Source organism: Eublepharis macularius, chromosome 9 (genome assembly GCF_028583425.1).
Source record: "Eublepharis macularius isolate TG4126 chromosome 9, MPM_Emac_v1.0, whole genome shotgun sequence".
Lineage (NCBI taxonomy): Eukaryota > Metazoa > Chordata > Lepidosauria > Squamata > Eublepharidae > Eublepharis > Eublepharis macularius.
The window spans coordinates 65,812,238-65,824,318 of record NC_072798.1 but is presented as its reverse complement, the minus strand read 5'-3'; the positions used below and the strand labels follow the sequence as shown (position 1 = coordinate 65,824,318).

The following is a 12,081-nucleotide window of genomic DNA, read 5'->3' as shown; positions in this document are numbered from 1 at the left end:
TAGAAATGAACAAAGCATCAGATCCTGACTCGTGTGGTGGTCCAGAAAGAAGTATATCAAGACCATTTCAGGCTACAGAAAAGCTACCCTACTAATCTGAACCCAGACCATCCTATGTGCTTCTTTCATTTTCTCTCTCCCCCCATCCCTTCTTCCCACTCCTCTGGTATATTTCTCTGAGACAGCAGGCCTATAGTCTTGTAATATTTTTTCAAGGATACATGATCATATTGAGATAAAACTTCCAATCACTTACAAATCTGAAAATACTAATTTAAACTCTTAGAATAGTGTACAAATGGCTGAGAAGTTGGTAGATTTTGTGCAGATTTTAGTATTTTTAACTCTTCCAATGTAATAACATTATCAAATTATTTAATGTTACTTAACTGGATATCAACTTGGTTGTTGGAATTTTTGAGAATGGATCGCTTGTTTAAAATAATAAAGTCAAAGCATATTATCAGTTTATCAGGGTGGGCAGGAGATGCAAATAGCAGACATCTTTAGTAGCTAGGGATAAGGGCAACTCTAGGTGTATTGAGTGAGTAAATCATAAGACCTTATAATACTATCTCAGTAGAAGAGGGACCCCTTAACAATTACTGAAGTACTGCCCATCACAAAAATTTCTAGGGGGCTGGAATCTGATATCCTTACTGACTGTTTGATCCTTGTCTTACTGCTGGTTGTTGTTTTTTAAAGTCTAATATGATATATACTTTTTATGAAAACAGGTATTCTTTCAAAGAGCAAAACCCTAAGAAGTCTATTGGAATCTTTGCCTGCTTCCCATAATCAGGAACTCCAAATACTAATTAATATGAATGCTAACTTCTGTGCCATTCAGACTGACTTTTCTTTTGAACAACATTACTTTGTGCTTACATCGGTATGTATTTTCACCTTTTGGTGTAAAAGTGCAAATGAAACCTCCTGCATTGTGTTGGCTTATACACATTATGGTATGTGGACAAACTCAACTTGCTTGCATACCTATTTACAACACTCTGTAAGATATTGTATGCTGTAACTAGTACAGCAAAAATAAATTACCTACTTTTTATTTTGAAGTTTAACAATGTATAAATTCCTTCAAGGTCATTAGCAATGATTATAAATTGTGTACATTTTTAAATACTGAGTAAAATATTTGCAGATTAGAAAAAAAATCATTTGTTCATGTATGGTGATATAAAATAAAACAATCAAACTCCATTTTGTAGATAGTCGTTTTATTGGAGAGGTCTTAATGCTGAAGTGTATGCTACAGAGCAGAGTTGTTAATGGATCTGATCAAAAATAGGATCTGAGTCTACATTTTTATACAGAAAAATAAATTTTATTAAATGAAATCTACAAAGTGTCTTGAATCATTTGGTTGTTTTCTTTGTGTTGACCCTAAATCATCAAGGGGTAGAAGAGTGTGTGACATTTGTGTAGTTCCATAAAGAAATGTTACTTGTATATGATTCTGTAGAAACATCTACACAAACTACCAAGAATAAAATGTACTTCCTCCATGAATGTTGTTATACCCATAGGACAGAGTTTGCCTAGAACTCAATGACATTGTTCCCTAACATGGCTAGTCTTTGGCTATTCACATGAAGTAGGCATGAGAGATAGTAGCTGGTTGGGTGTATGAGAAACATGCATCTGCCTCTTTTCAAGCAATGGTTGGTAAGTGGTGGCTTGTACCAACCAGGGAGAGGTAAGTAGAGGTGCAGAAGGCAATAGATATACAACCTTTTATCATAACTCTGCACAGGGAAGTCCTGTACTCACCAAATGCTTCAATCTGTTCAACAATAGCTGTTTCTCTGTTTTGTCCTTCACTCTCCCATGCTACTTCTTCAGAGAGCCAGCTATTCCCCTCCCCCCCGCAGCTAAGCCTACCTCTTCCAAACCTGATGGGTACGTGTCCAAAGTCATCAGGGCCCATTGAAGAAACTTGCCCATAGCCATTAACATGACCTTTGTCAGTGGGGAAGACCGATCCCAAGGTGGCTGCAGAGGCATAGACAGAATCCAGGTAAATAAGGTATTGCTGTAAAAATAGGCAAACACCTCTCTCACACAAATATGTTTCTTATCATTTATTTAAACATGATTCTGGCAAGGTAAAAGCACTTACCCATGGACTTTGTTCTTGCACAGCATCTTGGTTAAATTTGGACTGCTATTCAAACAAGGACTCTGCATATGCTTATTTAGTATGGCTGCTCAACTCCATCCAATCTAAGCATGTATAGCCTCTTTGCATGAGTAGCAGCCTGGTGTTGCCTTATCTGCGTTGCATTTAACTCGGGCCTAACTAGCACAGTTAAAAAGTGCAAATGTGTTCAAGTATACCTGGAGGTTTTCAAAACCATTCAATCTAAAACTGTATCTTCTGGAACTATTGCAGGTCATTGTACACTATGGTAATCTTGTCCTATATTATTTAAGGCAGCTTAATATTTTCAATGTTAAAAGGGCTGCTGTCTTCACTGAGACTTATTCTTTGGGTAACTATGCAACAATTGCAGTCTTAGAACTATAGTCTTTCTTTTACCAGTTATGGGATTCAGTGTGGTACACAGTAGAGGTAGAAATCTAGAGTCAAATGTCAATTCCCTAGGTTTTAAAACTTAAATTTTGGTACTTCAGCTGATATTTGTAACAGACTCCAGCATTGAGCTTAATTCTGTTATTACTAAACATTTACCACATGCATTAGCTACTCCTCACAACAAATGTATAAATTTCTTCCGATTTAAGGACATGTGAAGAGAGGCCATACTAGTCTTTGAGCAGATGTGATGTGAACACAGCTTTTCATTCAGCCACACTGACGTTGTGTTTGATTTAAGCCCGAGATTCACGTTTTTAATGGCATAGGCATGCATTTGGGGTGAGAAAATAAGATGGCTGAATTTTTTGAGGACAGCTGTTCAAAAGTAACACAGAACCCCATAAACCTTCAGAAACAGCAGCAAGAGATAGATTGGATCCGTAGGTTTCCCCTCCTGATTATGGGTGAAGTAGGGAGATTATTGACACTATGATACTTGACAAGTGGGGTAGATTATTTCAGATTAAGAAGATAACAATGTGGTCAAGTCTAGGTGGTATAAATCTGACAGTGTCAAGTCATAGGTTTAACCTAGCGCCTCTCAGAGACTATTCACATCTTACAAAGTCTATGTGATAGTATGTCAGGAATTTTTATTTATTTTTATTTATGTCATTTATAGTCCGCCTTTCTCACTGAGACTCAAGGCGGATTACATAGTATGAGATTAGTACAATCAGTATCAAGGACATTTCCATACAGTGTCGACATTTCCATAAACAATGTTACAGGATTTTACAAAAACAGCATTGTCAAGGATCCAATACAGAGTTGAATTGCTGAAACAGAACATAATTCTAGAACTGACAGATAACATGAAGCATAGGTAGTATATAGGAGTACATGTTAAAAGAAACATAATATGCAAGGCAACATAGTGGTAAAGTCTATGGTCCCTAACTCATTAGCGAAGCATCGGAGATCCCCTCCCTACAATACTTCCCTCCTATCTGAGTAAAAAGCCAAATCAAATCAAATTTATTATTACGGTCCTAGACCAGCGAAAGAATAACAGGAACGATCAGTGTTACAGAGATAAACTAGAGAATACAGATTAAAAGATACCTCAGTAACATAATAGATTACATTGCCTTGCATTGCCTTAAAATATTCAAAATATTACAAAAAATTAAAATATTTAAAAATACTTAAAATTTAAATTTCAGCATAAAAACCAGGTACCGTAAAGCCATAAAACAAAACAGTCTTTAGTGGGTAGTGAACAAACTCCTTTACTGCCATCCAACCAAACTTAGCAACCTTATGTGTTATGTCCTGGGATCTATCCGAGAGCATTTTTGAAAGTAGAAAAGCTCTATGTCTACCTGGATGGGCAGAAAGTATAGGCCTTATGTAAACTTCTCGTACTTGCATGTGTATTTACAGTCAAAGATGACATGTTCTAGTGATTCTATTTTCCCATCACCACATGGACACAGGCGTTCTTCCAGTGGCATTCTTTTGTATCTGCCTTCCAGTACAGCTGATGGAAGAGCGTCCCAACGCATTAACATAAAGGTTCTCCTGTGTTCGTGATTGGCAAGATTGAAAAGATAAGGCCATAGGAGTTAGCCTAACCATGGGGTCAGGATCAAACAGTAACACCTTGAATCTGTTGAAGTCGTGTTGTCTCTCGACCTCTGTTATTCTCTACTTAATGGCCTTTTTGGCTTGATTATAACCCATACTGAGCAAGAATTGCTGTGATAAGCCATAGGAGGCTAGTTTACTATCTATCTTGCTAGCCCAAGATGGTGTACAATGATCAGTTAGCATTAGATTTACAAGTCCTGTAGGGAAAAAGGTTAGCTTTAACCAATGAAGAATTGCTGCAATCCATAATCTGGCCTCTACTGTTATCAGGCCTGTATCCAGTCGGATTGCAGCATTTGTAGTACAAGGGGGGACCTGAAAAATACCTCTCAGAAATTTTGACTGTGTTATTTCCATCCGGGTACAGTTGGATTTAATACTAAGCAGAGCTCCATACGTTAATTGAGCTAATGATTTTGCAGAGAATAACCTAAACGCAGCTGTCGGGCATCTGCCTTCCTTGGTCCAAAAGAATATTTGAATCGCTCCGGCAGACTTTTGAGCACTCAAGGCAACATGGGCAATATGTGCATTGCACGACCCAGTCGCCTGGAAGACCACACCCAAATACTTAAAGCATCGTACTTGCTCTATGAGGACTGAGTTCAGGTTCCATGAATAAGTTCTGGGTCTCTGGGCAAAGACCATTATCTTTGTTTTAGCATAGTTGAGCTCTAGAGTGTTATTCTGGCAATACTGCATAAGTGAGCGCAAAGCTCTCCTCAGACCTATAGGAGTCCTGGAGAGTATGACTGCGTCATCAGCATACAGAAGCACAGGAATATGCCTGTTCCCAACTTTCGGGAGATGGAAGTCTGGATTGTTTAAATAGGATACCATATCATTAATATATAGATTGAACAGAAGGGGGGCCAGTATACATCCCTGTCTGACTCCCTGCCCTACGTCTATTGAATCTGACAAGTAGCCTTGGGGAGTGTATCGTACTCGTATTATTTTCATGTAAGGCCTGAAGCAGAAATAATAAGCATCTATCTATTGATGTAGTTTCTAATTTTTCCCAAAGAATGGTTCTAGAAATTGAGTCAAACGCTGGTTTTAAGTCAATGAAAGCTGCATATAATGACACTGTTGAATTGGAGGAGTATTTTGTGATCAGGTGGTCTAAGAATACACATTGATTTAGTGTTGAGTGCCCCTCCCTAAACCCAGCTTGTTCATCAGCTAGGCAGCCCCCTTCCTCAATCCAGTCCCTAAGTTTCCGTTGGAGATGTTTTGCATATAACTTACTTATAGAGCTTAAAAGGCTAATAGGTCTGTAATTAAAGGGGTCATCTTTACTGCCCCTTTTATGAATAGGAATAATGATGGCAGCCCCCCAGTCCCTTGGGATTCCTCCAGTATTGTCTATTATTGAGAATAGTTCTGTCAAGAAAGGAACCCACCAATCAATATTTTATTAGCTCAGGGGGGATCAAATCAATGCCAGGTGATTTACCAGGCTTTAATGATTCGATAAGATGCTTCACTTCTGTGGAATTCACTGGCTGCCATTTTGGAAGGGTATTAAGGTCTACTGTCCGATGATAATTTCCTGCCAAGTTTCTATACAGCTCTTTGTAGTGTTTCCCCCATAATTCTGGGACTATTATGGTGTCTGTCATCTTACGAGCACTGCCTGAGTGTTGTGTGATTAATCTCCAGAATAGGGTAGAATTGTTCTTTGTCGCCTGATTTAATTGTTCCCATGCGAGAGCAACCGCCTCCTTTATACTGTGATTTTTGAGTTTTTAATTCATCCAAGGTTACTGTCCCTGGTTCGTACCTATATCTAAAATAGCTAACACTGAGTTTTTTTACTTTTCTACATTCATCATCAAACCAGGATTTATTAGGTCTCTGGTTTACCCTTGTATTCCTGGTGTTTGAGCCCTTCAGGATTTTTTGAAATTCCTCAGAGAATCGTATTCTTCAAAGCAGGAATCAGGATCCCCTGAGTTATAAAATCTTTGTAACTTGGAGTTAAGTCTCCCTGAGCTCAGGAGTTTAGATATGTTCCTACTTAGGTTGGTGTTCCATCTAATCCGGCAGAATCTCTCACCTTGGACCAGTTTGCTTTCCCCTTGTGTTCCTACATCTGCGTTATGTATTGGAACAGCTAACTTCACATTAAGTGGTAAGTGATCACTGTCACAGTAAGGATCAATCTCAAAGTCTTCGGTAAATTGTACAAGGTTGTCTGAAACCATAATATAATCAATTGTACTCATTCTATCTCCTGACCAATAGGTATATTTGCCAGGGTAATCATTCAAAATTGAGCCATTCAATATGCATAAGTTGTTTCGAAATGCCATTTGTGTCAGGAGAAATCCTGAATAATTGGCTTTAGGGTCTTTTGAAGAACGAGCATATGGTAAAGTTTGAATAGAAATGCTAGGAGGACAAGTCTTAAACTGGGAATATAGGCTAACATTGTCCACCCCTCTCCGGGCCACTTCTCGGCCTTTTGGCTAAGATCAAGTGAGTAAAAAGCCTTTTTGAATCATTCAGTTTTGCATCGTTTGCAGAAAGCCAGGAGAGTGGGGGCTCTCCTGACCTCCTCAGGCACGCCATTCCACAGGGTAGGGGCCACCAGAGAGAAAGCCTGTGTGTGGGCTACTGTTGATTTCACCCATGTGCAGGCTGGCACCTGTAAGAGACTTTGTTCAGATGAGCAAAGCTGCCGTGGAGGGACATGGGGTGGGGGCGGTCCCATAGGTATGCTGGGCCAAAGCCATGAAGAGCTTTGTATGTAATAAGCAATACGTTGAATTGAGCATGGTAACTGATAGTGACTGTAGGATGGGAGTGATGCTCCTGCTCCTGCTTCCTTCTGGTAACAGTCAAGCTGCAGCATTTTGCATCAATTGGAACCTCCTAGTTAACGTAAATGGGAGATCAATGTATCGTGCATTACAATAGTCAAGTTTTGATGTTACCATAGCATGGATCCAGGTGGCCAGGTCAGCTGTGTCAAGGTAAGAAGCCATCTTCCATGCTAGAATGAGATTGTAGTAAGCATTTTTTGTGGCTGCCTTGTTTTTCTAGTAGTAGTGCTAGATCCAGTACAGGCTCTTAACCGAGTCTGCAAGGGCCAAACAAACTCCATTGAAAGTGGGGAGTACAATGTCTTTCAAGATCTCTGCCTTCCCAACAAGCATCACTTCAGTCTTGTCTGGGTTCAATTTCAATTTATTTTTCAGTCATTTCACCACAGCTGTCAGGCAGTGATCTAAGATTTCTACTCCATCCTGTGGGAACCTGGATAGTGAGATACAGAGTTGGGTGTTATCTGCACATTGATGACACCCCACTCCATAGCTGCAAATGAGTTCTCCTAAAGGTTTTATGTAGAGGTTGAATAACATAGGAGATAAGATTGTGCCCTGCGGATCCCCACAAGATAGTTCCTATTCTGGAGATAGCTGATCTCTGACAGCAACCCTTTGAGTCCATTCCATGAGAAATGATTTAAGCCAGTCCAGGGCACATCCTTTGATGCCCACTTCTGTTTTTAAATGCCTCAACAGGATGGCATGGTCTATTGTGTCAAAGGCTGCAGACAGATCCAGGAGAAGCGATGAGGAGGCATGGCCTTTGTCTATATTCAGACGGAGATCATCCACTAACACTACTAGTGCTGTCTCTGTCCCATGCCCTGGACTGAATCCAGACTGGAAAGGATCTAGAGCGCTAGAGTTTTCCAAGAAGATCTGGAGTTGGCCAACTACTGCTCTCAATCACTTTGCCCAGAAAGGGCAGATTAGAGACCGGGCGATTTTGTGCTGGGATCTCAATTCTAAGGTGTGTGGGAGCCCTTTTTTGAATTGGGACCATAGTGTATAGGAAGAAGGGGCTTAAGCCTTCTACCCTCACTATTTTCCTAACCTAAATTGATCCCAGAGAGCTGCTATTTGCTCTGCAGGGGGAAATGTGTGCTGTTGGCTACATGTAAGTTTCCCTCAATTGGGCGAATAGTCCCTGGGGCTGTTTAGGATTGTGAAAATGGCAGCAGGAGCATGCTGTGCTCCTGATCTGAGCCAGGTTTCTCTGCCTGGAGATTGAATTTGTATAGTGGAATGCCAGGCACATCTGTTAGTCCATGTACCTGCCATTTAGACTTGGTAATGCAGAAATTGGCCTTAATTGATAAATTTATGTAGAAAAGAGCAAGAGTCCAGTAGCATCTATAAGACTAACAAATTTTGTGGTAGGGTATGAGCTTTTGTGAGTCACATTAGTATCTGAAAAAGTGAGCTGTAACTCAGGAAAGTTCATACCCTATCACAAATTTTGTTAGTCTTAAAGGTGCTCATGGACTCTTGTGCTTTTTTACTGCTAGAGACAGACTAACACAGCTACCCATCTTGATCTATCTTTACAAATTTATGTGCAGGAGCAGCATTAAAATTCCAGCCTATGACTGAAAATAATCCAATAAAAATCCAAATTATAATTCAGGTAATAAATTGAAAGGTAATAAATATAAACAGCAAAATAAATTGCAAATAGTAGAACTATCCATTGATTAACGGTATTTAATTAGCAGTTCCTTCAAATCAGTTTAGCATACTCTCAGTATTTCAGTAGCAACTCCGGGGATTTTGAAGGAAGCAAGAGACCTTAAAATTAACAAAAAGCTACCATGCTGACCAGTGTGATATGTTTCCTGTTTTTACACACAGAGCTCATGTTTCCTGTCTGTGCATAGAATAGAACGCCTTTCCCTTTTACTAATAGGGAGATGAGCAAGCCCAAGTTCATGCATCATGTCGAAGCCAAAAACTTACGTTCTCTATACCCAGTTTTTCAAATGTGCATAGTGTTGCAAAGTAGGCCCCCTCTCCTGCTTTAAAGCCTGCCATGAACTGTGTTAAAGTTTCCTGCGTTGCTGTTTCACTGCTACGCAAAGATTGCCCTGCACGTGTGTGTTCTGTTACACGTGTCAGTTTCCTGCCTGCTGTTTTATTACCTTGATGCTGCAATAGACTGTGTAGTTCCCTGACTCCATGCTTGGATAACTGCACAAAGGACTCTTTTTCTGGGCAGCCCTGCCCTGACCTGTATCTGGATTTCCCAGTGTATGTTTGGACTTTATTACAAGTGTGCCCCGTGCCTGCAGTGCCATCTGCCACGGACTGTGCCTGTTCCCTGCCTTGGACTGTGTTTTAAAGTGCTGTTCCCCCTGCTTCCATTGAAGCCTGCCTCGTCTGGGCCCAAGCCGCTGCTAGCAGCCGGGCGCCTGCCGGGGAAACCTCCAGCGAGCCTGGCTAGGCGCTCCCTGGTCAGTTCCCGCCTGGAGACTCCCGCGGGTCGGTCCCCGAGCTTGCCCTCGCTACCGGGCAGCCTGCAAACCAGCCCCAGCTATGCCCAGCCGGCATCCATGTTCTTAGGCAGCCAGAAGACCCAGGGAAGAAGCCTGCTTTGGGAAGCCATTTCAGCGAAGCGGGCACACCACGTCCGCAACGAGAGTACCTCGCCCCGCTCTGCATATCTTAGGAGCCGCCCCGGAGAAGGAACTAAGTGCCGACCATCCCAAGCACTTAGAGAATACATCTCAAAGAAACCTCCGCATTCCAGAGCTGATGACATCAGGACAAGCCCTGTCCGCTGGAACATCCATTCAGCCCACTCGGATTTCCCCCTCCCTCTTTTGTCCCCTCTTCCTGAGGTGTCACTTATCACAATCAGATTACCGAAGTGGCCCATCCAAGCCATTCAGTAACCCATTAGACCCTTTGTTTTAATCTGTGAGAACCACCAAGTAAAGCACCAGCCCCAGGGTACGTTTTGGGGTATTTAAGCCGGTCTCTCAGACCGCATGGTGCTCATGCCATTCCCGTCCTGTCCCAGCCAGGCGCGTGCCATCCTATCCAGAATCCCTTGCTGTCCGTCTGTGGTCTCAGTGCTGGCATTGGGCCACCTCGCTGTTGTGTCTCTGCTTCGCTTCAGGATAAGTGAGTAGTTGGGAACCAGCTAATGCAAAAGTCTCTGCATTTCCTACTCTGTATTTCTTAGATCTTGTGTGTTCTCTTGTATGCTTGTGCAAGTTTAGGCTTACGCCACATTGTTAGCAAATATACGTGATTGAAACGATTTGTAGTCTGCCTCTTTTTCACTAGAGTGTCTGGGATCGGGACCTCCGTAAACATAGGTTAAGATCCGCGCTAATTTAAGTTACAGACTGCTAAAGCTAATTTCCCCCATTAATAAGAGCAGTTCTGTTAACAGTTTACTGGTGGAGGATGCGGGCATAACCCGGTTCGTGTGAATCCACGTGAGTCGACATGTGTGTTTTCAGCGAACTGCCGTAGAGGAAAATTTTCCAGACCTCAGTGTAAAGAGCGCAATTTAGCTCAGGGAATTAAAAGTGTGAGTGTGTGTGGCTCTAGCGAGCATTTCTATCTTGTGGGTTGGCTTTTCCCCATTTCCTCCTTCAGCCAGCTTTGGACTACTTGCCTTTTGTGGTGCACCGCGAGGCCCTCCAGCCGTTATAACCGGTGTACTGTGGGTGAGGACCTCTGAACTGGTGAAGTTCCTGGCCACCTTCCGGGCCGCCTAAACGCGTCTATGTGGGTGGGATCCCAGAAGTAGGCTCTATATATATACATCCTAAAGCAGCACATATAAAATTCTCTTCCGCCCTCCCCCGTCTCTCCTAAGTCCGTCCAAACCCCGTTCCTGCCAGCACTTAGGCTTCAATCCCCGCTCCGGAGGAAACGTGAAGGGATCGATAGTCCGTTCGTTTTAGTTTAGCTTTGGGAATCTAAAGCCAGGTTCCTGAAGCCCCACGGCAACCGGCCGCACCGTGCTTAAGAGTTTTAAGGTAGACTCTTGGGCGCACCTCGCTTGAGAGTTAGTAGGACTCTTGGGCGCATTTTTGCTTGGGAGTTGTTTGAACTCTTGAGCGCTTTTCGCTTGGGAGTACCGTAGTTTTACTCCTGGGCACTTTTGCTTGGGGACGTGCAGAGGCAGTCCTTGAGCGCTTTAGTCTTTTGGTCGAGGCTTGGAGACAGTTTAACCGTTTGTCTCTTAGCACGAGGCCTGGGGACACTTTGAGTTTAGTTCTTGGGCAGAGAGCTTGAGAGCATTGTAGCTTCTGAGCAGAGGCTTGGGAGCATTTCTGGTTGCCTGAGCATAGGCTTGGGAGACCCCTTAATTGCAGTTTCCGAGCAGAGGCTTGGGAACACTTTTTGGGTTTCTGAGCAATAGGCTTGGGAGACCCCTGAGCTTTGGCTTCTAGGCAGAGGCTTGGAAGCACTGAGCATTTTGGTTCCTGGGCTTGGAGAGCTTGGGAGCACCTTCTGAGCCAGTAAACCTTTCCTGGTCCCGTGGCTTGTAGGCAAGCTTGAAACGGGAATAGGAATTTTCCTTCTCCCCCGGTGGAGAAGAACCGAGTGTAGGACCCTTAAATACCCTTGTGAACATAAAAGTAGGACCTTAAAACCCCCTGGCAAAACCTTGTGTAGAACCCAGTTTAAAGATCCTTGAGGACCCGAGGGAAGGATAAACCTCCCAAAGGAACATAGAGAGGAAAAAAAAGTTGTTAAAACCCTTGTGAATCCAGTGTAAGAATCCCCGAGGACCCGAAGGAAAATACCCCTCCGAACGGCCCCTAGACGGGAAAACTTATAGGGAGCTTTTAATCGCCCCACCCCTGGTGTCGCTGATCCACTCTTTAAACCGCCCTGAGATCAGCCCTAAATGAAAGTAAAATGTACCGGGCAAACCCCACCGTGCCCCGCCTGGAGAAGTGGCTAGTTAAGAAGGGAGATTGCCCTTGGGAAGCCGGTTCCTTCAAGGGACCCGACCCGCTCCAGATAGTTAGAAGCGCCTTCCAGGATTTCTGTGACAAGGAGAAACCTAGA

The 12,081-nt window shown here is 42.7% G+C and overlaps 1 protein-coding gene across 1 annotated transcript in view; it reads left to right on the top strand.

Moving 5' to 3' along the window:
* The window catches only part of XPOT (exportin for tRNA), a 32,846-nt gene extending 31,491 nt beyond the window's left edge, over nucleotides 1–1,355 (top strand). Inside the window, exon 25 of the mRNA XM_054988976.1 lies at nucleotides 738–1,355. Within this exon, the coding sequence (XP_054844951.1) occupies nucleotides 738–764 (27 nt within the window). The 3' untranslated portion in view covers nucleotides 765–1,355. The remainder of the gene's footprint in view (nucleotides 1–737) is intronic.
* The last annotated feature ends 10,726 nt before the right edge of the window (nucleotides 1,356–12,081 follow it).